Here is a 26,420-nt window from a genome sequence, read left to right on the forward strand (position 1 = left end):
GAGTGAGAGAGAGAGGGCAAACAGAAAGGGGGGCAGAGATAGAGTGAGAGAGAGAGAGAGAGAGAGAGAGAGAGAGAGAGGGGCGGCTGGTGCAAGGGTTGTCGTTGAAGAATGTTCCCCGGGGGTGATGCAGGTAGAGTCGCCGCCAGTGAGAGACAGAGGGACGGAGGCAGGGAGAGGGGAGTCTAGACGGGCAGCGCAGGAGGGAGAAGGGGAAGGGAAGAGACTGCAGGAGGGTGGCAGAGAACCGGGGCGAGGGGGAGAGGGAGAGGGGGCAAGAGAGAGAGAGAGGTGAGCGGGTCACAGTGGTGGAGACAGAGAGCGGAGGGGGGAGTGTGAGAGAGAGAGAGAGAGAGAGAGAGAGAGAGAGAGAGAGAGAGAGGGGAACCAGAGAAGAACAGGTGAGTGGGTGAAGGAGAGAAAGTGGCAGAGAGAGGAGAGGAGAGGTGGGTGAGGGAGAAAGAGAGGGGGGGTGGTGAGAGAGAGGGAGGGGAGGGGAGGTGAGGAGGAGAGAGGCGGCGTGGAGGGGGATAGAGGAGGGTACACAGAGGAGGGGGTACAGGGGTGGGGGCCGCTGCCCGTCTTCAACCCTGAGTGAATGAGTGGAGGCATCGAGTGGAGGTGGGCAGGCGATGGAGGGAGTGCCACAGCCGGTGAGTAGTGCCCGACTCTCGCATGGGTAGTGCCCACACCCTACACCCCACCCTCCTTTCCCCCACTCCTCCCTCCACCCTCTCCCCCCTGCTCTCCTCCCCCCTCTCCCACCCTCCCTCCTCTCTCTCCCCATCTCCCTCCTCCTCTCTCTCCCCCCTACTCTCTCCCCCCTCTCCTCCCCCCTCTCCCACCCTCCCTCCTCTCTCTATCCCCCACTCCTCCCTCCACCCTCTCCCCCTGCTCTCTTCCCCCCTTTCCCAACCTCCCTCCTCCTCTCTCTCCCCCCTAATCTCTCCCCCTCTCCTCCCCCCCTCTCCCACCCTCCCTCCTCTCTCTCCCCCTCTCCTCCCATTCCCCCCTCTCCCTTCCACCCTCCCTCCTCTCCCACCCCCTCCTCTCTCTCCCCCCATCCCCTCCTCCTCCCCCCTCACCCCTCTCCCCCCCTCCTCCTCTCCCCCCCCTCCTCCCTCCTCCTCTCTCTCTCCCCCCCTCCTCCTCTCCCCCCCTCCTCCCTCCTCCTCTCTCTCCCCCCTCCTCTCTCCCCTCTCCTCCCTCCCCTCTCCTCCTCTCCTTCCACCCCTCCCTCTCCTCCCCCTTCCATTGCCCCTCCCCTCCCTTCCACCCGTCCCCCCCCTCCTTCCCCCTCTCCTCCCCTCCTCCCCCTCTGTTCCCCCTTCCCCCCCTCCCATCCCCATTCCCTCTCTCTCCCTGCCCAACCTCCGTCTCACTCCCCCCTCTTCCCTCATCTCCACTCTGCTCCCCACCCCGTCACCCCTCTCTGGCCACCACCCTCCCCTCTCTCCCCCTCCCCTCCCCGCAGCCTCTCCCACCCCTCACTACTCCACCTCAACTCTGATGGAGTTACCGCCTAGAAACAGGCCCTTCGGCCCACCTTGTCCATGCTGTTCTGGGCTAGACCCATTTGCCTGCATTTGGCCCATATCCCCCTAAACCCTTCCCATCCAAGCATATGTCCGAATGTCTTTCTTAAGTCGTATTGCATCCACCTCTATAGCTCCTTTAGCCTTTAAAGATACAGCGCTGAAACAGGCCCTTCGGCCCATCGAGTCCATGCCAACCATCGATCACCTGTTCACACTAGTTATGGATATGGGGAGAAGGCAGGAACGGGGTACTGATTGTGGACGATCAGCCGTGATCATATTGAATGGCGGTGCTGGCTCGAAGGGCCGAATGGCCTACTCCTGCACCTATTGCCTGCTGTCCTTCGTTCCATGATATCCCACTTTCCCATCCACTCCCTACAGCGATCCCCGCACACTAACACTATCCTACACACACTGGGGACAATTTACAGAAGCCAATTAACCTACAAATCTGTACGTTTTATGAGTGTGGGAGGAAACCGGAGCACCCGGAGAAAACCCACGCAGGTCACGGGGAGAACGTACAAACTCCGCACAGACAGCACCCGCAATCGGGATCGAACCCGGGTCTCTGGCGCTGTGCCACCGAGTGAAATAGTTGAGGTCCCTCTTAAATCTCTCCCCTCTCACCTTAACCCTGTGCCCTCTAGTTTTGGAATCCTCTACCCTGGGACAAAGACTATGAGCGTTCCCTTTATCCGTGCCCCTCATAATCTTGTACCCCTCAATATGGTCACCCCTCAGCCTCCTACACTCCAAAGAAAAAAGTCCCAGCCTATCCAACCTCTCCCTGTAACTCAAGCCCACAAGCCCGCGTAACATCCGTTCCTGCTATTTCTCTCCTTTCTTCCACCCATTCTCTCCACTTCCTCCTTCCACCCCTCTCCACCCTCCTTCCCTCTCCTCCCCAGCCCTTTCTCCACCATTTCTAACAGTACTCATGAGATGAATAGATCGGGTAGATTCAGAGTAGGGGAATTGAGGACCAGAGGACATAGGTTCGATTTAATAGGAACCTGAGGGGTAACTTTTTCACACAGAGGGTGGTGGATGTGTGGAACGAGCTGCCGGAGGAGGTAGTTGAGGCTGGGACTATCCCAACGTTTAATAAACAGTTAGACAGGTACATGGTACAGGTACAGGACAGGTTTACAGGAGTATGGACCAAGCGCAGGTGGGACGAGTGTAGATGGGACATTGTTGGGCCGGTGTGGGCATGTTGGGCCGAAGGGCCTGTTTCCACACTGTATCGCTCTGTGACTCTCTACTCCCATCTCTTATTTGGGGCGTCACGGTGGTGCAGCGGTAGAGTTGCTGCCTCACAGCGCCAGGGACCCGGGTTCCATCCTGACTACGGGTGCTGTCGTTACGGAGTTTGCACGTTCTCCCTGTTACCTGCGTGGGTTTTCTCCGGGTGCTCCGGTTTCCTCCCACACTCCAAAGATGTGCAGGTTTGCAGGTTAATTGGCTTGGTGTAAATGTAAATTGTCCCTAGTGTGTGTAGGATAGTGTTAGTGTTCGGGGATCAAAGGTCGGTGCGGACTCGGTGGGCCGAAGGGCCTGTTTCGGTGCTGTATCTCTAAACTAAACTACCTTTGGTTACCAATCATTTCATAAATTCATGTCAAAGGAGCAGATTTAGGCCATTCGGCCCATCAAGTCCACCATTCAATCATGGCTGTTCTATCTCTCCCTCCTAACGCCATTCTCCTGCCTTCTCCCCATAACCCCTGACACCCGTACTAATCAAGAATCTATCTATCTCTGCCTTAAATATATCCACTGACTTGGCGTCCACAGCCTTCCGTGGCAAAGAATCCCACAGATTCACCACCCTCTGACTAAAGAAATTCCTCCTCATCTCTTTTCCAAAGTTACATCCTTTAATTCTGAGGCTGTGACCTCTAGTCCTAGACTCTCCCACTAGTTGAAACATCCTCTCCACATCCACTCTATCCAAGCCTTTCTGTATTTAGTCAGGTTATTGAAAATAGAAGCTGAGATGTCATGTTGCAGTTGTATAAGACGTCAGTGAGACCGCATTTAGAATATTGTGTTCAGTTCTGGGCACCATGTTATAGGAAAGATATTGTCAAGCTGGAAAGGGTTCAGAGAAGATTGATGAGGATGTTGCCAGGACTAGAGGGTGTGAGCTACAGGGGGAGGTTGAGTAGGCTGGGTCTCTATTCCATGGAGCGCAGGAGGATGAGGGGAGATCTTATAGAGGTGTACAAAATCATGAGAGGAATAGATCAGGTAGATGCACAGAGTCTCTTGCCCAGAGTAGGGGAATCGAGGACCAGAGGACACAGGTTCAAGGTGAAGGGGAAAAGATTTAATAGGAATCTGAGGGGTAACATATTCACACAGAGGGTGGTGGGTGTATGGAACGAGGATGTCAGGGGTTATGGGGAGAAGGCAGGAGAATGGGGTTAGGAGGGAGAGATAGATCAGCCATGATTGAATGGTGGAGTAGACTCGATGGGCCAAAGAGCCTAATTCTACACCTATTACATGACCTTATAGAAACATAGAAACATAGCAAATAGGTGCAGGAGGTGGACCATTCGGCCCTTCGAGCCAGCACCGCCATTCATTGTGATCATGGCTGATCGTCCCCTATCAATAACCCGTGCCTGCCTTCTCCCCATATCCCTTGACTCCACTAGCCCCTAGAGCTCTATCTAACTCTCTCTTAAATCCATCCAGTGACTTGGCCTCCACTGCCCTCTGTGGCAGGGAATTCCACAGATTCACAACTCTCTGGGTGAAAATGTTTTTTCTCACCTCAGTCTTAAATGACCTCCCCTTTATTCTAAGACTGTGGCCCCTGGTTCTGGACTCGCCCAACATTGGGAACATTTTTCCTGCATCTAGCTTGTCCAGTCCTTTTATAATTTTATGTTTCTATAAGCTCACCCCTCATCCTCCTCAACTCCAGTGAATACTTACGACCTTTTGAGCTGCCGGAGAAGGTAGTTGAGGCAGGGACTGTAAAAACATTTAAAAGACTTTTGAACAGGTACGTGGATAGGACAGGTTTAGAGGGATATGGGCCAAACGTGAGTGGGTGGGACTAGTGTAGATGGGACATGTTGGTCGGCATGGGCAAGTTGGGCTGAAGGGCCTGATTCCATGCTATGTTATTCTGTGACTCTGACAAATCATGGCTGATCTATCTCTCCCTCTCAAACTCCATTCTCCTGCCTTCTCCCCATAACACCCGCACTAATCAAAAATCTATCTATCTCTGCCTTAAAAATATCCACTGACTTGGCCTCCACAGCCTTCTGTGGCAAATAATTCCACAGATTCACCACCCTCTGACTAAAGAAATTCCTCATCTCCTTCCTAAAAGAATGTCCTTCAATTCTGAGGCTGTGACCTCTAGTCCTAGACTCTCCCACCAGTGGAAACATCCTCTCCACATCCACTCTATCCAAGCCTTTCACTATTCTGTACGTTTCAATGAGGTCCCCCCCTTATCCTTCTAAACTCCAGCGAGTACAGGCCCAGTGCCGACAAACGCTCATCATAGGTTAACCCACTAATTCCTGGGATCATTCTTGTAAATTTGCGCGCTGTACTACAAATGTGGCCTGACCAGCGCCTTGTACAGCCTCAGGTCAATAAGTAGCTCCTTCATCTTGCTGACATTATGGCAGAGGTTGTTCTTGTGACACCATGTCACTAAGCTCTCAATCTACATCACCTCATAAATCGTCATCCGCCCAATAGACTTGCTATTGAGGGAGTGCAGCGTAGGTTCACCAGGATAATTCCCGGGATGGCGGGACTGTCATATGCTGAGAGGATGGAGCAGCTGGGCTTGTACACTCTGGAGTTTAGAAGGATGAGAGGATCTTATTGAAACATAGAAACATAGAAAATAGGTGCAGGAGGAGGCCATTCGGCCCTTTGAGCCAGCACCGCCATTCAATGTGATCATGGCTGATCATCCACAATCAGTACCCCGTTCCTGCCTTCTCCCCATATCCCCTGACTCCGCTATCTTTAAGAGCCCTATCTAGCTCTCTCTTGAAAGCATCCAGAGAACCTGCCTCCACCGCCCTCTGAGGCAGAGAATTCCACAGACTCACCACTCTCTGTGTTTCCTAGTCTCCGTTCTAAAAGGCTTACTCTTAAACTGTGGCCCCTGGTTCTGGACATCGGGAACATGTTTCCTGCCTCTAGCGTGTCCAAACCCTTAACAATTTTATATGTTTCAATGAGATATCCTCTCATCCTTCTAAACTCCAGAGTGTACTCCATTCTCTCAGCATATGACAGTCCCGCCATCCCGGGAATTAACCTTGTAAACCTACGCTGCACTCCCTCAATAGCAAGAATGTCCTTCCTCAAATTAGGGGACGAAAACTGTACACAATACTCCAGGTGTGGTCTCACTAGGGTTCTGCACAACTGCAGAAGGACCTCTTTGCTCCTATACTCAACTCCTCTTGTTATAAAGGCCAACATGCCATTGGCTTTCTTCACTGCCTGCTGTACCTGCATGCTGACTTTCATAGTCCTGGCAACATCCTTCTGTGGAACTCATTGCCACAGCCAATGTCTAGACTAGAGAGTGTGAGCTACAGGGGGAGGTTGAGTAGGCTGGGTTCTTTTTTCCATGAGGATGAGGGGTGATCTTATAGAGGTGTATAAAATCATGAGAGGAATAGATCGGGTAGATGTACAGAGTCTCTTGCCCAGAGTAGGGGAATCGAGGACCAGAGGACACAGGTTCAAGGTGAAGGGGAAAAGATTTAATAGGAATCCGAGGGGTAGCTTTTTCACACAGAAGGTGGTGGGTGTATGGAACAAGCCACCAGAGGAGGTAGTTGAGGCTGGGACTATCCCAGCGTTTACGAAACAGTTGGACAGGTACAGGACAGGTTTGGAGGGATATGGACCAGGCGCAGGTAAGCGGGACTAGTGTAGCTGGGACATTGTTGGCTGGTGTGGGCAAGTTGGGCCGAAGGGCCTATTTCCACACTCTCTCTCTCTCTCTCTCTCTCTCTCTCTGTGTTTCCTGCACAAGGGATGAAGATGCTGCTGTCGTATCTGACCTCTCTCTCTCCCGCTGTCCACAGAGCACCAGATCATGCGGGAGAACTGAGCGACACACGTGAGAGGAGAGCGCTGGTGATCGAGCGTGGGGGGCCGCGGGCGGTGGGCATGGAGCCCGGCCTGGTCTGGTTGCTGACCCTGTGTCTGCCGACCTTGGCTCTGGCTGAGAAGGTCTACCACAGCCGTGACCACTCGGACATCCAGGAGCGAGCCTGGACCAGGGCTCGGCCCGTACTCACTCTCAAGTCCGCACAGGTAGGTCACTGTACGGAGCGGCATGGAAACAGGCCCTTCGGCCCACTGGGTCCGTGCCCACCAGCGATCCCCGCACATTAACACTAGCCTACACCCAGGCCCCATGATCCATCTCCATCTCCATCCCATCTCCACCTCCATCTCCACCTCCATCTCCATCTCCATCTCCATCTCCATCTCCAGCTCCATCTCCATCTCCATCTCCATCTCCATCTCCATCTCCAGCTCCATCTCCCACTCTAGCTCCATCTCCATCTCCATCTCCATCTCCATCTCCAGCCCCATCTCCAGCCCCATCTCCATCTCCATCTCCATCTCCATCTCCAGCTCCATCTCCATCTCCATCTCCATCTCCATCTCCATCTCCAGCCCCATCTCCATCTCCAGCCCCATCTCCATCTCCAGCCCCATCTCCATCTCCAGCCCCATCTCCATCTCCATCTCCAGCCCCATCTCCATCTCCAGCCCCATCTCCATCTCCAGCCCCATCTCCAGCTCCATATCCAGCCCCATCTCCATCTCCATCTCCATCTCCATCTCCAGCTCCATCTCCATCTCCAGCTCCATCTCCATCTCCATCTCCATCTCCATCTCCATCTCCAGCTCCAGCTCCATCTCCATCTCCATCTCCAGCTCCATCTCCATCTCCAGCTCCATCTCCATCTCCATCTCCATCTCCATCTCCATCTCCTACTCTAGCTCCATCTCCATCTCCATCTCCATCTCCAGCTCCAGCTCCATCTCCATCTCCATCTCCATCTCCATCTCCATCTCCATCTCCATCTCCATCTCCATCTCCAGCTCCAGCTCCATCTCCATCTCCATCTCCATCTCCATCTCCATCTCCAGCTCCATCTCCATCTCCAGCTCCAGCTCCATCTCCATCTCCATCTCCATCTCCATCTCCAGCTCCATCTCCATCTCCATCTCCATCTCCATCTCCATCTCCAGCTCCATCTCCATCTCCATCTCCATCTCCATCTCCATCTCCATCTCCAGCTCCATCTCCACCTCCATCTCCATCTCCAGCTCCATCTCCATCTCCATCTCCAGCTCCATCTCCATCTCCATCTCCATCTCCAGCCCCATCTCCAGCTCCATCTCCATCTCCATCTCCAGCTCCATCTCCATCTCCATCTCCATCTCCAGCTCCATCTCCTACTCTAGCTCCATCTCCATCTCCATCTCCAACTCCATCTCCACCTCCATCTCCATCTCCATCTCCATCTCCATCTCCATCTCCATCTCCAGCTCCAGCTCCATCTCCATCTCCAGCTCCATCTCCAGCTCCAGCTCCATCTCCATCTCCATCTCCATCTCCATCTCCATCTCCATCTCCATCTCCATCTCCAGCTCCATCTCCATCTCCATCTCCATCTCCAGCTCCATCTCCATCTCCATCTCCATCTCCAGCTCCAGCTCCATCTCCAGCTCCATCTCCAGCCCCATCTCCAGCTCCAGCCCCATCTCCATCTCCAGCTCCATCTCCATCTCCAGCTCCACCTCAAGCTCCATCTCCACGTCCTCCAGCTCCATCTTTGGAGTGTGGGAGAAAACTGGAGCACCCGGAGAAAACCCACGCAGGTCACGGGGAGAACGTGCAAACTCCGTACAGACAGCACTCGTGGTCAGGATGGAACCTGGGTCTCCGGCGCAGCATTCGCTGTAAGGCAGCAACTCTACCGCAGCGCCACCGTGACGGCCCACATAGATTAGTACGGGTGTGAGGTACACGGTACAGCATCTTGATTGGTGGGGTTCGGAGGTAGAAATAGATCAGCCACGATTGAATGGCAGAGTTACTCCAGCACTTTGTGTCTTTTTGTTTAGAGAGGATGTTGCTTGAACTTGAACACACCACTGACAATGTGGGCTGAAGAGCCTGTACCTTATGCGGGGCTAGCACAGAGACAGCGGGCCAAAGGGGCCTGTTTCCACGCTGCATCTTTCACTCCTACAGCGATGGGGACAGGCACCTCGGCCCATGATGTCAACAGACAATAGACAATAGGTGCAGGAGGAGGCCATTCGGCCCTTTGAGCCAGCACCGCCATTCAATGTGATCATGGCTGATCATCCCCAATCAGTACCCCGTTCCTGCCTTCTCCCCATATCCCCTGACTCGGCTATCTTTAAGAGCCCTATCTAGCTCTCTCTTGAAAGCATCCAGAGAACTGGCCTCCACCGCCCTCTGAGGCAGAGAATTCCACAGACTCACAACTCTCTGTGAGAAAAAGTGTTTCCTCATCTCCGTTTTAAATGGCTTACCCCTTATTCTTAAACTGTGGCCCCTGGTTCTGGACTCCCCAACATCGGGAACATGTTTCCTGCCTCTAGCGTGTCCAAACCCTTAATAATCTTACTCCATCGCAGGGGACAGACTCCTGACCGACATACATTACAAACCCACTGACTCACATGGCTATCTGGACTACACGTCTTCCCACCCTGCCCCCTGTAAAGACTCCATCCCCTACTCCCAATTCCTCCGCCTACGCCGCATCTGTTCCCAGGATGAGACATTTCATACCAGGGCATCGGAAATGTCCTCGTTCTTCAGGGAACGGGGATTCCCCTCCGCCACCATAGATGAGGCTCACACCAGGGTCTCATCCATACCCCGTAACACTGCTCTCTCTCCCCATCCCCGCACACGCAACAAGGGCAGAGTCCCTCTGGTCCTCACCTTTCACCCCACCAGCCGGCAAATACAACACATAATCCTCCGCCATTTCCGCCACCTCCAACGTGACCCCACTACTCGCCACATCTTCCCATCTCCCCCCATGTCTGCCTTCCGCAAAGACCGCTCCCTCCGCAACTCCCTCGTCAATTCCTCCTGCACCACCCCCTCCCCGGGCACTTTCCGTTGCAACCGCAAGAAATGCAACACCTGTCCCTTCACCTCCCCCCTCGACTCCATTCAAGGACCCAAGCAGTCGTTCCAGGTGCGACAAAGGTTCACCTGTATCTCCTCCAACCTCATCTACTGCATCCGCTGCTCTAGATGTCAGCTGATTTACATCGGTGAGACCAAGCGTAGGTTGGGCGACCGTTTCGCCGAACACCTCCGCTCAGTCCGCAATAACCTACCTGACCTCCCGGTGGCTCAGCACTTCAACTCCCCCTCCCATTCCCAATCCGACCTCTCTGTCCTGGGTCTCCTCCATTGCCAGAGTGAGCAACAGCGGAAATTGGAGGAACAGCACCTCATATTCCGTCTGGGGTCCTTGCGTCCTTATGGCATCAACATTGAATTCCCCCAATTTGGCTAGCCTGTGCTGTCTCCTCCCCTTCCTTCACCCTCTAGCTGTCTCCTCCCACCCTCCCATCCGCCCGCCCTCGGGCTCCTCCTCCTCCTCCTCCCTTTTTCCTTCTTTCTTTCCCCACCCCCCATCAGTCTGAAGAAGGGTTTCGGCCCGAAACGTCGCCTATTTCCTTCGCTCCATAGATGCTGCTGCACCCGCGGAGTTTCCCCAGCAATTTTGTGTACCTTAATAATCTTATATGTTTCAAAAAGATTCCCTCTCATCCTTCTAAACTCCAGAGTGTACAAGCCCAGCTGCTCCATTCTATCAACATATGACAGTCCCGCCATCCCGGGAATTAACCTTGTAAACCTACGCTGCACTCCCTCAATAGCAAGAATGTCCTTCCTCAAATTAGGGGACCAAAACTGCACACAATACTCCAAGTGTGGTCTCACTAGGGCCCTGTACAACTGCAGAAGGACCTCTTTGCTCTTATACTCGATTCCTCTTGTTATGAAGGACCATTGGCTTTCTTCACTGCCTGCTGTCCCTACATGCTTAATTTCATAGACTGATGTACAAGGACCCCCAGATCCCGTTGTACTTCCCCTTTTCCCAACTTGACACCATTTAGATGATAATCTGCCTTCCTGTTTTTGCTACCAAAGTGGATAACCTCACATTTATCCACAGATCAGTGCTGTATGTGGCACAGGGATATGGGCATACAAGCCCTTCAGCCCCCACTATCACAGAGTCTGACAGCATAGAAGCAGGCTCTTTGGCCCACAATGATAGCTGTGGCAGGGCAGGCCCTTAGGCCCACTGTGTCTGTGCCCTCCCCGCGTAAGGTCCCGCAGGCCCTTCAGCCCACATTGTCACGGCAGGGAACAGGCCCCTCGGCCCGCCTCTACATGCTGTCCCACCACAGGGTAAGGGCTGTTTGGCCCTCTCTTTCCATGCCGTCCCACCACTAGGAACAGGCCGTTCGGCCTGCTGTCTCTGTGCTGTCCCACAACAGGATAAAGGCTGCTCAGCCCTCTCTCTCCATGCTGACCCACCAGTAGGAACAGGCCGTTCGGCTTGCTGTCTCTGTGCTGTCCCACAACAGGATAAAGGCTGCTCAGCCCTCTCTCTCCATGCTGACCCACCAGTAGGAACAGGCCGTTCGGCCTGCTGACTCTGTGCTGTCCCACAACAGGGTAAAGGCTGTTCGGCCCTCTCTCTCCGTGCTGACGCATCACTAGTAACCGGCCATTCAGCCTGCTGTCTCTGTGCTGTCCCACAACAGGATAAAGGCAGTTCGGCCCTCTCTCTCCTTGCCGTCCCACCACTAGGAACAGGCCGTTCGGCCTGCTGTCTCTGTGCTGTCCCACAACAGGATAAAGGCTGCTCAGCCCTCTCTCTCCATGCTGACCCAGCAGTAGGAACAGGCCGTTCGGCCTGCTGCCTCTGTGCTGCCCCCAGCACCATGGTTGGCTGACGCAGGCTGTGTTTGCTTGACAGGAGTACCTGGACAAGTATGGTTGGACGGAGCCGGTGAACTGGGAGGAGCTGGCCTACCAGGGTGTGATGGTGGTAGCGGAGGAGGAGCCCTCGCTGGCGGAAGGCCTGGGAACGCCGGCAGAGGCCCAGTCTAGCAGGCGGCACGTGCAGGAGCCCGAGGGCAGCCCGTCGCTGGGGGCCCGCTACGCCGGGGCCTTGCTGCGCTTCCAGAGGGCCAGCGGCCTGCCCGCCTCGGGGCTGCTCGACCAGCCCACCCGCGAGGCCATGAACACACCTCGCTGCGGCGTGCCCGACCACAAGGCCCAGGACCCGGATCTGGGGCCCATCAACGTCACCGCACACGGCTACAACCCTCCCCTCGGCAGCGCCCTGCCCACTAACAAAGCCATCACCCTGCCCGCCAGGTCAGAGGGCAACGGCCAGAGCCGGCTACACCTATCACAGAAGAGCAGACAAGGTCAACTCGACCAATCAGAGACCGACAGAGGTCAACTCGACCAATCAGAGACCGACAGAGGTCAACTCGACCAATCAGAGTCCAACAGAGGTCAACTCGACCAATCAGAGACCGACAGAGGTCAACTCGACCAATCAAAGACCAACAGAGGTCAACTCGACCAATCAGAGACCGACAAAGGTCAACTCGACCAATCAGAGACCGACAAAGGTCAACTCGACCAATCAGAGACCGACAAAGGTCAACTCGACCAATCAGAGGCTGTTGGCCAAAGACAGCTCAACCAATCAGAGGCTGTTGGCCAAAGACAGCTCAACCAATCGGAGGCCAACAAAGGTCAACTCAACCAATCAGAGGCTGTCGAGCAGAGTTGGCTCAAACAGTCGGACGCTGTTGGCCAGAGTCTGTTCAACCAATCATTGAAAAGCGACGAAGGTCAACTCAACCTATCGGAGGACGTGAGCCAAAGCCAACTCAGCCAATTGGAGAAGGATGACAAAGGCCAACTGGACCAATCAGAGGCTGGCAGCCAAAGCCCCTTCAACCAATCGGAGAGCGACCAGGTCAAGCTTGACCGGCAAGTGACCAACGTCCACGGTCAACTGAACCAATCAGAGAACGGCACGCTGAGACGACTCAACCAATCGGAGAGCAGCCTTGACCGGCAGGTGGCCGGTGGTCAAGGTCAACAGAACCAATCGGGGAACGGCACGCAGAGCGTACCTGGCCAAGGGGCGATGGGGGGGCAGGGTGAGGGGCAAGGGGGGTCAGGGGAGGGAGGGGGGTTGGCGGGCAAGCTGCGTCCCCGGAGGACGGCCACTGACCTGCTGGACAACACCTACCCCCAGATGGCCTTCAGCAAGTCGCGGCTACGTTGGCGCATTCTGGACGAGGGCTACAGCTCGCAGCTGACCATCGACGACCAGAAGATGATACTGCGGCTGGCCTTCCGCATGTGGAGCGAGGTCACGCCCCTCATCTTCATCGAAGACCTCACATCGCCCGCCGCTGACATCGACATCAAGCTCGGCTTCGGAACCAGTGAGTTCCACTAACCCCCCCCCCCCCCCGACAAACACCCCCCCCCCCCACCCCCCACCCCCCCCCCCCCCCCCCCCGTAACGTCCCTGGACTGTCACACATGCCCACTGTCACACAGCGTCAATAGACAATAGACAATAGGTGCAGGAGTAGGCCATTCGGCCCCTTGGAGCCAGCACCGCCATTCAATGTGATCATGGCTGATCATCCACAATCAGTACCCCGTTCCTGCCTTCTCCCCATATCCCCTGACTCCGCTATCTTTAATAGCCCTATCTAGCTCTCTCTTGAAAGCATCCAGAGAACCGGCCTCCACCGCCCTCTGAGGCAGAGAATTCCACAGACTCACAACTCTCTGTGAGAAAAAGTGTTTCCTCGTCTCAGTTCTAAATGGCTTCCCCCTTATTATTAAACTGTGGCCCCTGGTTCTGGACTCCCCCAACATCGGGAACATGTTTCCTGCCTCTAGCGTGTCCAAACCCTTAATAACCTTATATGTTTCAATGAGATGCCCTCTCATCCTTCTAAACTCCAGAGTGTACAAGCCCAGCCGCTCCATTCTCTCAGCATATGACAGGGTCACTGTCCCACACCTTCACTGTCCAAGTCGTCCCGTCCCATCAGACACTTCCCATGAGTCCGACACAGAGTGAAACTCCCACCATACCATCCCACACACACACCCGGGGTCATAGAGTGATACAGCGTGGAAACAGGCCCTTCGGCCCAACTCGCCCACACTGGCCAACAATATCCCAGCTACACTAGTCACTTCTATAGTCACTTCTATACTCAATATTGATGAAGGCCAGTGCCAAAACCCTTTTTGATCACCTTATCTACCTGCGACTCGACCTTCAAGGAACCATGCACCTGTACTCCTAGATCCCTCTGCTCTACAACACTACCCAGAGGCCTACCATTCACTGTGTAGGTCCTGCCCTTGTCCGACGTCCCAAAATGCAACACCTCACACTTCTCTGTATTAAATTCCATCAACCATCAGGTGTGTCTGGGGCAGGTGTGGGGCGGGTGTGTCTGGGGCAGGTGTGGACAGGTGTGTCTGGGGCAGGTGTGGGTGGGTGTGTCTGGGGCAGGTGTGGACAGGTGTGTCTGGGGCAGGTGTGGGGCGGGTATGTCTGGGGCAGGTGTGGACAGGTGTGTCTGGGGCAGGTGTGGACAGGTGTGTCTGGGGCAGGTGTGGGTGGGTGTGTCTGGGGCAGGTGTGGACAGGTGTGTCTGGGGCAGGTGTGGGGCGGGTATGTCTGGGGCAGGTGTGGACAGGTGTGTCTGGGGCAGGTGTGGGGCGGGTGTGTCTGGGGCAGGTGTGGACAGGTGTGTGTGGGGCAGGTGTGTGTGGGGCAGGTGTGTCTGGGGCAGGTGTGTCTGGGGCAGGTGTGTGTGGGGCAGGTGTGTGTGGGGCAGGTGTGTGTGGGGCAGGTGTGTGTGGGGCAGGTGTGGGGCGGGTGTGTCTGGGGCAGGTGTGGGGCGGGTATGTCTGGGGCAGGTGGGACAGGTGTGTCTGGGGCAGGTGTGTCTGGGACAGGTGTGGACGAGTGTCTGGGGCAGGTCTGTCTGGGGCGGGTGCTGACGGGTGTACCTGGGACAGGTGTGTCTGGGGCAGGTGTGTACAGGTGTGTTTGAGGCAGGTGCATTTAGGTCAAGTGTGTCAGGGGTAGGTGTGTCTAACACAGGTGTGTCAAGGGCAGGTGAGGATATGTGTGTCTGGGGCAGGTGTGTCTGGGGCACATGTGTCTGGGGCAGGTGAGGACATGTTTGTCAGGGGCAGGTGTGTCTGGGGCAGGTGTGTTTGCAGCATGTGTGTTGGGGGTAGGTGTGGACAGATGTGTTTTCAACAGGTATGGGCAGGTATGGACAAATGTGTCTGGACAGGTGTGTTTGCGTGGACAGGTGTGTCTGTGGATAGGTGTGTCTGTGTGGACAGGTGTGTCTGTGTGGACAGGTGTGTCTGTGTGGACAGGTGTGTCTGCGTGGACAGGTGTGTCTGTGTGGACAGGTGTGTCTGCGTGGACAGGTGTGTCTGTGTGGACAGGTGTGTCTGTGGACAGGTGTGTCTGTGGACAGGTGTGTCTGTGTGGACAGGTGTGTCTGTGTGGACAGGTGTGTCTGTGGACAGGTGTGTCTGTGGACAGGTGTGTCTGTGGACAGGTGTGTCTGTGTGGACAGGTGTGTCTGTGTGGACAGGTGTGTCTGTGGACAGGTGTGTCTGCGTGGACAGGTGTGTCTGTGTGGACAGGTGTGTCTGCGTGGACAGGTGTGTCTGTGTGGACAGGTGTGTCTGCGTGGACAGGTGTGTCTGTGTGGACAGGTGTGTCTGGGCGGACAGGTGTGTCTGCATGGACAGGTGTGTCTGCGTGGACAGGTGTGTCTGTGTGGACAGGTGTGTCTGTGTGGACAGGTGTGTCTGTGTGGACAGGTGTGTCTGTGGACAGGTGTGTCTGTGTGGACAGGTGTGTCTGTGTGGACAGGTGTGTCTGTGGACAGGTGTGTCTGTGGACAGGTGTGTCTGTGTGGACAGGTGTGTCTGCGTGGACAGGTGTGTCTGGGCGGACAGGTGTGTCTGCGTGGACAGGTGTGTCTGTGTGGACAGGTGTGTCTGTGTGGACAGGTGTGTCTGTGTGGACAGGTGTGTCTGTGTGGACAGGTGTGTCTGCGTGGACAGGTGTGTTTGTGTGGACAGGTGTGTCTGGGTCAGGTGTGCCAGGTGTGTCAGTGCTGCCTCTCCCCTCCCCCACAGAGAGGCACCTGGGTTGCTCGCAGGTGTTTGACGGCACGGGGCAGGAGTACGCTCACGCCTGGCGACTGGGAGACGTGCACTTCGACGATGACGAACATTTCGTCACCCCCTCCAGCAGCGAGGGCATCAGCCTCCTCACCGTGAGTGACCCTCCCCCCTCTCCTCTCCCCATCACCCTTGCACCTCCCCCACCCCCCTCTCCCATCCCCCTCCCCTCCCCCACTCCCCCATCCCTCCCTCCCCCCCTCCCCCACCCCCTTCTCCCATCCCCCTCCCCTCCCCCACTCCCCCATCCCCCACCCCTCCCTCACCCACTCCCCCACCACCTTCTCCCATCCCCCTCCCCTCCCCCACTCCCCCATCCCCCACCCCTCCCTCACCCCCTCCCCCACCCCCCACCCCTAACCCCAACCCCTCCTCCATCCCCAGCCCCCTCCCCCACCCCCTTCCTCACCTCTCCCCCACCCCCTTCCCACCGTTCCCCCACCCTCTCCCTCCCTCCCCCCTCCCCCACCCCTACCCCCTCCCCCACCCCTCCCCCACCCTCTCCCTCCCTCCCTCCCCCCCTCTGCCTTTCCACCCCTCCACCTCTCCCCCTCCCCCCGCGTGCATCCTGTGTAAGTGTACCCTGGCCTTAGGCAAGGTTGATATTTGTGGCGTTCTGCGTTTAGTGCTGGGTTGGAATAAGCTGGAGATGGCAGGCAGGTGTTGACGTTTGTTAGAGTGAGCTCATTAGTAGCAGCTTCCTTTATTTAATAGATGCTGTTGGCAGAGATGGTGAGGGGAGGGGTAGATTGGGGGTGGGGGGAGGTTGTTCCGGGATGCCTGAACCAACTGTTGAGCCTTCCCAAGGTGTCGGGGACCTAACTCAGTGAAACACCAGTGACAATAGACAATAGACAACAGGTGCAGGAGTAGGCCATTCGGCCCTTCTAGCCAGCACCGCCATTCACTGTGATCGTGGCTGATCATCCCCAATCAGTACCCCGTTCCTGCCTTCTCCCCATATCCCCTGACTTCACTGTCTTTAAGAGCCCTATCTAGCTCTCTCTTGAAAGTATCCAGAGAACCGGCCTCCACCGCCCTCTGAGGCAGAGAATTCCACAGACTCACAACTCTCTGTGTGAAAAAGTGTTTCCTCGTCTCCGTTCTAAATGGCTTACTCCTTATTCTTAAACTGTGGCACCTGGTTCTGGACTCCCCTAACATTGGGAACATGTTTCCTGCCTCTAGCTTATCCAAACCCTTAATAATCTTATATGTCTTACAAGCCCAGCTGCTCCATTCTCTCAGCATATGACAGTCCCGCCATCCCGGGAATTAACCTTGTAAACCTACGCTGCACTCCCTCAATAGCAAGAATGTCCTTCCTCAAATTAGGGGATCAAAACTGCACACAATACTCCAGGTGTGGTCTCACTAGGGCTCTGTACAACTGCAGAAGGACCTCTTTGCTCCTATATTTGATTCCTCTTGTTATAAAGGCCAACATGCCATTCACTTTCTTCACTGCCTCCTGTACCTGCATGCTTACTTTCAGTGAGCGATGGGAGGTGCCCACTTGATGGCAGCACACGTCTCCTCCAGTCTCTAACTGTGTCTGTTTGTTTTACAAATATGATTTCAGGGAATGTTCAACCTAACCCAGGCCCAGGCTCTGCTGAGTCTGCTGTTAATTTTAACACCCCTGCTGAATTTGAATCTGACTGTGACTCTATTTATATGTTCTCTGTTGTTTTTTTAAATTATTGTCTGTAACTGTGGAACTGTGCTGCTGCCTGTCTTGGCCAGGACTCTCTTGTAAAATAGATTTTTAATCTCAATGAGACTTATCCTGGTTAAATAAAGGTTAAATAAAATAAAATTTAAAAAAAACCCCAATCACATACGATACAACACAACATTATTGATGCCAGGAGGGAAATACTTTGTCTTGCAATAGTCATTTCTCAGCATTGTAGCGCAACAGGTCCAGGTCACTTCCTGTGTCCGGCCATCTCTATTGGGTCATCTTCTACTGTTAACGGATCACTTCCTTTCACCATAGTTTCTATTGGCTCATCCCCTACAGATAATAGATCACTTCCTGTCACCACAGTTTCTATTGGCTCATCCCCTACAGATAATAGATCACTTCCTGTCACCATAGATTCTATTGGCTCATCCCCTACAGATAATAGATCACTTCCTGTCACAGTTTCTATTAGCTCATCCCCTATTGATAATAGATCACTTCCTGTCACCATAGATTCTATTGGCTCATCCCCTACAGATAATAGATCACTTCCTGTCACAGTTTCTATTGGCTCATCCCCTATTGATAATAGATCACTTCCTGTCACTCAGTTTCTATTGGCTCATCCCCTGCAGATAATAGATCACTTCCTGTCACCATAAATTCTATTGGCTCATCCCCTACAGATGGTAGATCACTTCCTGTCATAGAAACATAGAAAATAGGTGCAGGAGTAGGCCATTCGGCCCTTCGAGCCTGCACCGCCATTCAATATGATCATGGCTGATCATCCAACTCAGTATCCTGTACCTGCCTTCTCTCCATACCCTCTGATCCCTTTAGCTACAAGGGCCACATCTAACTCCCTCTTAAATATAGCCAATGAACTGTCCTCAACTACCTTCTGTGGCAGAGAATTACACAGATTCACTACTCTCTGTGTGAAAAAAGTTTTCCTCATCTCGGTCCTAAAAGATTTCCCCCTTATCCTTAAACTGTGACCCCTTGTTCTGGACTTCCCCAACATCGGGAACAATCTTCCTCAATCTAGCCTGTCCAACCCCTTAAGAATTGTGATAGAACTGTCACCACAGTTTCTATCAAAGACCCTATAGCGAGTAAGATAGATCACTCGAGGAAAAAGATGTAGTACGGTCATGGGCAGATTCATGGGTAATTTTCGGCCCCATTTCCGTAACCGGCTTCCATCTCCGCACCAAAGATCCCATAGGATACCAGTGTGGAGACGGAAGCTGGTTACGGAAACATTCTCATAAAAATAAAAGTTATTTTGGAAAAATGTTCTCCTCATTTTCAGAATTATAATTTATTAACACAAACTGTTCCCCCGCAACGTTGATTACACTGCGAGTCGGGTCGGGTCAGGTTACTGAAATGGATGAAAAAAAGGCCCACGTTCCGTTCCGCCCAATGCATTTCGCAGGAGTGGTCTATCTTGCTCCGCTATAGGATCTTTGGTTTCTATTGGGTCAATTGAGACGGGGAGTCGAGAACCAGAGGTCATGGGTTTAAGGTGAGAGGGGAAAGGTCTTCACACTAAGGGTGCTAGGTGTATAAGTGATAGGAGCAAAATTAGGCCATTCAGCCCATCAAGTCTACTCTGCCATTCAATCATGGCTGATCTATCTCTCCCTCTCAACCCCATTCTCCTGCCTTCTCCCCATAACCCCTGACACCCGCACTAATCAAGAATCTATCTATCTCTGCCTTAAATATATCCACTGACTTGGCCTCCACAGCCGTCTGTGGCAAAGACTTCCACAGATTCACCACCCCAGTGCATGGAACGAGCTGCCGGAGAAGGTAGTTGAGGCAGGGACTAGCGCGACATTTAAAAGGCATTTGGACAGGTACATGGATAGAACAGGTTTAGAGGGATTATGGGCCAAACATAGGCAGGTGGGACTAGTGTAGATGAGGCACCTTGGTCGACTGGTTTAAACCGAAGAGAGACACAAAATGCTGGAGTAACTCAGCGGGACAGGCGGCGTCTCTGGAGAGAAGGAACGGGTGATGTTTCGGGTCGAGACCCTTCTTCAGACCGGTTAGGGGAGAGGGAAACGAGAGATATAGACGGTGATGTGGAGAGATGAAGAACAATGAATGAAAGATATGCAAATAAGTAACGATGATGACGGAAACAGGCCGTTGTTAGCTGTTTGCTGGGTGAGAACGAGAAGCTGGTGCAACTTGGGTGGGGGAGGGATAGAGAGAGAGAGAGGGGGAATGCCGGGGCTACCTGAAGTGAGAGAAATCAATATTCATACCTCTGGCCAAGTTAAATATGAAATGTGGATACATTTATGAGTTTTAAAAGTCATTTAGACAGAAAGATGGACAGGAAAGGTTGAGTGATATTGGCCCAATGCAGACAAATGGGACGAGCCCAGTACTCCAACTTGGCCAACTGTTACCGTGCTAGACAGCTCGATGACTCCTGGCCTGGAGCGCACTTTGCAACAGGATCCACACAGCTCTGTCCACGACCACGAGACATTGCAGAGTTGTGGATGTAGCCCAGTCCACACTCCCCACCATTGTAGATGTAGCCCAGTCCATCACACAGACCACACTCCCCACCATTGTAGATGTAGCCCAGTCCTTCACAGACCACACTCCCCACCATTGTAGATGTAGCCCAGTCCATCACACAGACCACACTCCCCACCATCTAATCCATCTACACTTCACGCTGCCTCAGTAAAATAGCCGACACAATCAAAGACTTGTCCCTGTCCCACCCCGGTCATTCCTTCTTCTCCCCGCTCCCGTCCGGCAGAAGGTACAGAAGCTTGAAAGCGCGCACCACCAGACTCAGGAACGGTTTCTTCCCCTCTGTTACCAGGCTTCTGTACGGCCCTTCCATAAGCTAGGGTACTGTCCGATTCACCTCTACCCCATTGTGGACATTGGACTTTGTCTGTGGAACTGATGCGCTACAATGCTGAGAACTATATTCTACACTCTGTATCTTCCCCTTTGCTCTACCTGTTGGACTGGAGTTTGACCTGATTGTATCTATGTTGAGTATTATCTGATCTGTTTGGACATCGTGCACAACAAAGCTTTTCACTGTACCTCGGTACACGTGACTATATTAAACCTAAACACTGTCCATCTCTTTCCGATTCAGACACAAAGTTCTGGAATAACTCAGTCCAGTCTCAGTTTAGTTTATTGTCACGTGTACCGAGGTACAGTGAAAAGCTTTTGTTTCATGCTATCCAGTCAGCGGAAAGACAATACATAATTACAATCGAGCCATTCACTGTGTACAGATACAGGATAAGACTCATGAGGCTCTATAAGGCCACATTTGGAGTATTGTGAGCAATTTTGGGCCCCATATAGGGGGAAGGATGTGCTGGCTCTGGAGAGGGTCCAGAGGAGGTTTACAAGAATAATCCCAGGAATGAGAATTAGGCCATTCGGCCCATCAAATCTATTTTGCAGTTCAATCACGGTTGATCTATCTCTTCCTCCCAACCCCATTCCCCTGCCTTCTCCCCATAACCCCTGACACCCGTAGTAATCAAGAATCTGTCTATCTCTGCCTTAAAAATATCCACTAATTTGACCTCCACAGCCTTCTGTAGCAAAGAATTCCACAGATTCACCACCCTTCACCATTCAGGTCTGGACTCCTCTTCTCCAGAGATGCTGCCTGACCCGCTAAGTTACTCCAGCACTCTGTGAAACGTCACCTATCCATGTTCTCCACAGATGCTGCCTGACCCGCTGAGTTACTCCAGCACTCTGTGTGTTATTTTTGTAACCCAGCACCAGCAGTTGCTTGCTGTAATGGCGTCTCTTGTCTCCCATGTAGGTGGCTGTGCACGAGATTGGTCATGTTTTGGGGCTGCCCCATATCAGGAGATCGGGCTCCATCATGCATCCAAACTACATTCCCCATGACTCAAAAGACCTGGAGTTAGACTGGCACGATCGCAAGGCCATCCAGCAGATCTACGGTGAGTGGCACCTCTCTCCGTCATCCCCCCCCACCGTGCCCACCCGGTTATGCACCAGAGACCCGGGTTCCATCCTGACTATGGGTGCTGTCTGTATGGAGTTTGTACGTTCTCCCCGTGACCCACGTGGGTTTTCTCCGGGATCTTCCGTTTCCTCCCACATATCCTCCTACACTTCCTCATCTCTGCGTTTCCCTCTCCCCTGACATCAGTCTGAAGAAGGGTCCCGACCCGAAACGTCACCCATTCCTTCTCTCCACAGATGCTGCCTGACCCGCTGAGTTACTCCAGCACTCTGTGAAACGTCACCTATCCATGTTCTCCACAGATGCTGCCTGACCCGCTGAGTTACTCCAGCATTTTTTGTCTAACTAACTAACTAACTATAGCCGAAAATAAAACAAAATGCTGGAGTAACTCAGCGGGACAGGCAGCACATCTCTGGAGAGAAGGAATGAGTGAAGTTTCACATTTGAGACCCTTCTTTAGTCTGAAGAAACGTCACACATTCCTTCTCTCCAGAGATGCTGCCTGACCCGCTGAGTTACTCCAGCATTATATGTCCAACTTTGGTATAAACCAGCATCTGCAGTTCCTTCCTACACAACCAGGACCTCATTGAAGGGGGGACCTCATTGAAACGTACAGAATAGTGAAAGGCTTGGATAGAGTGGATGTGGAGAGGATGTTTCTACTGGTGGGAGAGTCTAGGACCAGAGGTCACAGCCTCAGAATTAAAGGGCGCTCTTTTAGAAGGGAGGTGAGGAGGAACTTCTTTAGTCAGAGGGTGGTGAATCTGTGGAACTCATTGCCACAGAGGGCTGTGGAGGCCAAGTCAGTGGATATTTTTAAGGCAGAGATAGACAAGTTCTTGGTTAGAACTGGTGTCAGGGGTTATGGGGAGAATGCAGGAGAATGGGATTAGGAGGCAGAGATCAGTCATGATTGAATGGCGGACTAGACTCGATGGCCTAATTCTACTCCTAAAACTTGTGGAACTACCGAAGATAGACACAAAATGCTGGATCAACTCAGCGGGACAGGCAGCTTCTCTGGAGAGAAGGAATGGGTGACGTTTCTTCAGACTGAAGAAGCGTCTCGACCCGAAACGTCACCCATTCCTTCTCTCTAGAGATGCTGACCAACCCGCTGAGTTACTCCAGCATTCTGCGTCTATCTTCGGTGTAAAGCAGCATCTGCAGTTCCTTCATACACAACCCACAACAACCAAGTTGCAGGTGTCATGTTTTTCACCCAGAGAGTTGTGGATCTGTGGAATTCTCTGCCACAGAAGGCAGTGGAGGCCAATTCACCGGATGCTTTCAAGAGAGAGTTAGATTTAGCTTTTTGGGCTAACGGAATCAAGGGATATGGGGAGAATGCAGGAACAGCCATGATCACATTGAATGTCGGTGCTGGGTGGGTGGGACGGCAGAATGTGTATTGTTTATGTGTGTGTGTGTGTGTTGTTCCAGGTGTGTGTGAAGGCAGATTTAACACGGTGTTTGACTGGGTGCGCCGCGAGGAGAACGCCTTTGGGGAGGTGACGTACCGCTTCAACACGTACTTCATGCGGCAGGGCTGGTACTGGATGTACGAGAACCGCTTCAACCGCACGCGCTACGGGGACCCCATCCCGCTGGTGGTGGGCTGGCGCGGGCTGCCCCCCGCTGACATCGACGCCTTCGTCCACATCTGGACCTGGAACAAGGACCTCACCCTCTTCTTCAAAGGTCAGGCCACGCCCCGGCTGCCGACAGGCCCTTCAGCCCATCGTGCCCGTGCTATCCCTCACATACCCCATCTACGGGTCAGGCCAAGCCCCGGCTATGAAGACAGGCCCTTCAGCCCTTTGTGTCCATGCCATCCCATCTGAGTGCCGTGCTGTGCAGACATAGGCCCTTCAGCCCAACATGTTTGTGCTATCCCACATACCCCATCTACGGGCCCCAGCTACGGCGATGTGCCCTTCAGCCCAATATGTCCATGCTATCTCTCATACCCCATCTACAGGTCAGGCCCTGCCCTGGCTACGGAGACAGGCCTTTCAGCCCAACATGTCCGTGCTATCCCTCATACCGCATATGATCCCCAGCTACAGAGAGGTGCCATTCAGCCCATCGTGTCCGTGCTATCCCACCTGAGCGTGGTGCTGCGTAGACACAGCCCACTGTGTGTCTGTGTTGTATCTGGTACCCCACCCACTAGGCAGGTCGCGCCCCAGCTACAGATACAGGGCCTTTGATGCAACAGACACATGGAGTCCCGTCTGAACGCCGTACAGCGCGGACACAAGCCCTTCAGCACGACAAGTGTAGGGTGGTGTTCGTGTGTAGGGGATCGCTGGCCGGCACGGACTCGGTGGGCCGAAGGGCCTGTTCCTGAGCTGTATCTCTAAACTAAACTAAACTTCATGCCAATTAAGATACCACGTCTGAGAGTTATTGAGCACAGAAACAGGACCTTCGGCCCGACAGGCCTGTGGTGACAATGATACATCATACAGCACGGACCCAGGCCCTTCGGCCCAACACACCCGTGCTGGCCCATCTGAGCGCCGTACAGTGCAGAGGTAGGCCCTTCGGCCTGACAGGTCCCCATGCCCACCATGACATGACCAAAGAGGGACGATCCTACTAATCTAGGGGGTCGTACAGCACGGAAACAGGCCCTTCGGCCCGTGCTGACCATGATACCCCATCTAAACATCATATGACGTGGAGATAGACCCATCAGCCCAATCGGCCCATGCCAACCCACGTGAGAGTTATGGAGCAAAGAGGCCCTTCAGCCCAAAGCCTCCATGTTAACCAAAGCATGACCAACATGGGACTATACTACTAATCTAATCCCATTGCGTCTATTCCAGCGAAGACCTGACCAAATGACCACTGCCCCATCTCTCCCCCTTCTCCCCCCTCCCCCTCGCTCCCCTGTCTCCCCCCTGTGTGCAGGCACGCTGTACTGGCAGTACGACAATGACAATGACCGGGCTCTGGGTGAGGACACACTGGGGAACCGCTACCCCCGGCCCATCGGCCTCGCCTTCCCCGGCATCGACGGGCCGCTCGACTCTGTGCACTTCGACAAGAGGGACCACTGCCTGTACTTCTTCCGTGGACCCAACGTGAGTGGGAGAGCGAGGGGGGGAGGGAAAGAGGGGGCTAGAGAGTGGAGAGAGAGAGGGGGGGTGGGGGAGAGAGGGGGGGAGATAGGGAGGGGGAGGGGGGTGGGGTAGAAAGAATGGAGCGGCTGGGCTTGTACACTCTGGAGTTTAGAAGGATGAGAGGAGATCTTATTGAAACATATAAGTTTATTAAGGGTTTGGACACGCTAGAGGCAGGAAACATGTTCCTGATGTTGGGGGAGTCCAGAACCAGGGGCCACAGTTTAAGAATAAGGGGGAAGCCATTTAGAACGGAGACGAGGAAACACTTTTTCACACAGAGAGTTGTGAGTGTGGAATCTGTTGGTGGGGGGGTGGGGAGTGGGGGGTGTGGGGTGGGGGGGTGGGGGTGGGGGGGCATGGCATGATTGCACACCACTCTCCCAACACCCAGGATGGCTAGAGCTACACCTCGCAGCACCAGAGACCCGGGTTCGATCCTGACTACAGGTGCTGTCTGTACGGAGTTTGCACGTTCTCCTCGTGACCTGCGTGGGTTTTCTTCCAAGATCTTTGGTTTCCTCCCACACTCCAAAGACGTAAAGGCCTGTTTCCACATTGTATCACTCTATGACTGCAGCTGACTCTCTCCCTCTCCCCCCTCCCCTCCCTCTCCCCATCCCCCCTACTCCCCCTCTCTCTCCCCATCCCCCCTACTCCCCCCCTCTTTCCCCCATTCCCCCTCTCCCCCTCCCTCTCCCCATCCCCCCTACTCCCCCCCTCTTTCCCCCATTCCCCCTCTCCCCCTCTCTCCCATCCCCCCTATCTCCCCCTCTTTCCCCCTCTCCCCCTCTCCCCTCTCCCCTCTCCCCCTCTCCCCCTCTCTCCCCCATCCCCCCTACTCTCCCCCTCTCCCCCCCTCTACCCCTCCCTCCTCTCCCCTCTCCCCCTCTACCCCTCTCTCCCCCATCCCCCCCTCCCCCCTCTACCCCTCTCCCCTCTCTCCCCCACCCCACTGTCCCCCCTCTCCCCCCTCTCCCCCGGGCAGGTGACAGCGTTCAGTGTGGAGCAGAATGGCACGGTGTTGGGGTACCCACGTCGGATCGTGGACCTGTACCCACCGCTGGTGAAGGGCGACCACCCACTGGGGCAGCTGGACGCCGTGTACTACTCCTACACCCACTCCGCCCTCTTCCTGCTCAAGGGCGCTCTCTACTGGCGGGTGGTGGGCGAGCAGGAGCGCCAGCTCAACGCCTCTCTGCCCCTCAATGCCCTGCTACCCCACCACCGCATCGCCCAGCGCTGGCACGACATCTGTGAGGTGGACAACACTCGCTCCCCGGGGAGACCCTAGTCCACCCCACACAACTCCCCCCCTCCCCATCCTCTCCCCTCCCCCCTTCATCCCCCTCCCCCTCCTCTCCCCTCCCCCCTTCACCCCCTCCCCCTCCTATCCCCTCTCCTCTCCCCTCCACCTTCCACCACCCTCCACTCCCCTTCAATCCCCCTCCTATCCCCTCTCCCCCTCCGCCCTACATCCCCCTTCTACCCTCCCCCCTCCTATCCCCTGCCCCCTCCCCCCTCATTCCCCTCCCCCTCCCCTACCTCTCCCTCCTCCCCCCCCAGGACAAAGCAGATCCAGGACCTTCACTCCCCCCCCCCCCCCCCCCGTCTCCCTCCCCCCCCCCGTCTCTCTCTCCCCCTGTCT

The 26,420-nt window shown here is 54.4% G+C and overlaps 1 protein-coding gene across 1 annotated transcript; it reads left to right on the forward strand.

The window, feature by feature from the left end:
- The first annotated feature begins 549 nt into the window (after positions 1 to 549).
- Positions 550 to 26,101, forward strand: LOC116986671 (matrix metalloproteinase-21-like). The gene is made up of 8 exons (XM_033042276.1): positions 550 to 653; positions 6,635 to 6,866; positions 11,624 to 13,121; positions 15,880 to 16,019; positions 21,462 to 21,606; positions 23,082 to 23,339; positions 24,561 to 24,733; positions 25,761 to 26,101. Exons 2-8 carry the CDS (start codon positions 6,720 to 6,722, stop codon positions 26,064 to 26,066), a joined length of 2,667 nt encoding a protein of 888 aa, XP_032898167.1. The 5' UTR covers positions 550 to 653; positions 6,635 to 6,719; the 3' UTR covers positions 26,067 to 26,101.
- Positions 26,102 to 26,420: the final 319 nt, after the last annotated feature.

This window comes from Amblyraja radiata, chromosome 1 (assembly GCF_010909765.2).
Source record: "Amblyraja radiata isolate CabotCenter1 chromosome 1, sAmbRad1.1.pri, whole genome shotgun sequence".
Classification (NCBI taxonomy): domain Eukaryota; kingdom Metazoa; phylum Chordata; class Chondrichthyes; order Rajiformes; family Rajidae; genus Amblyraja; species Amblyraja radiata.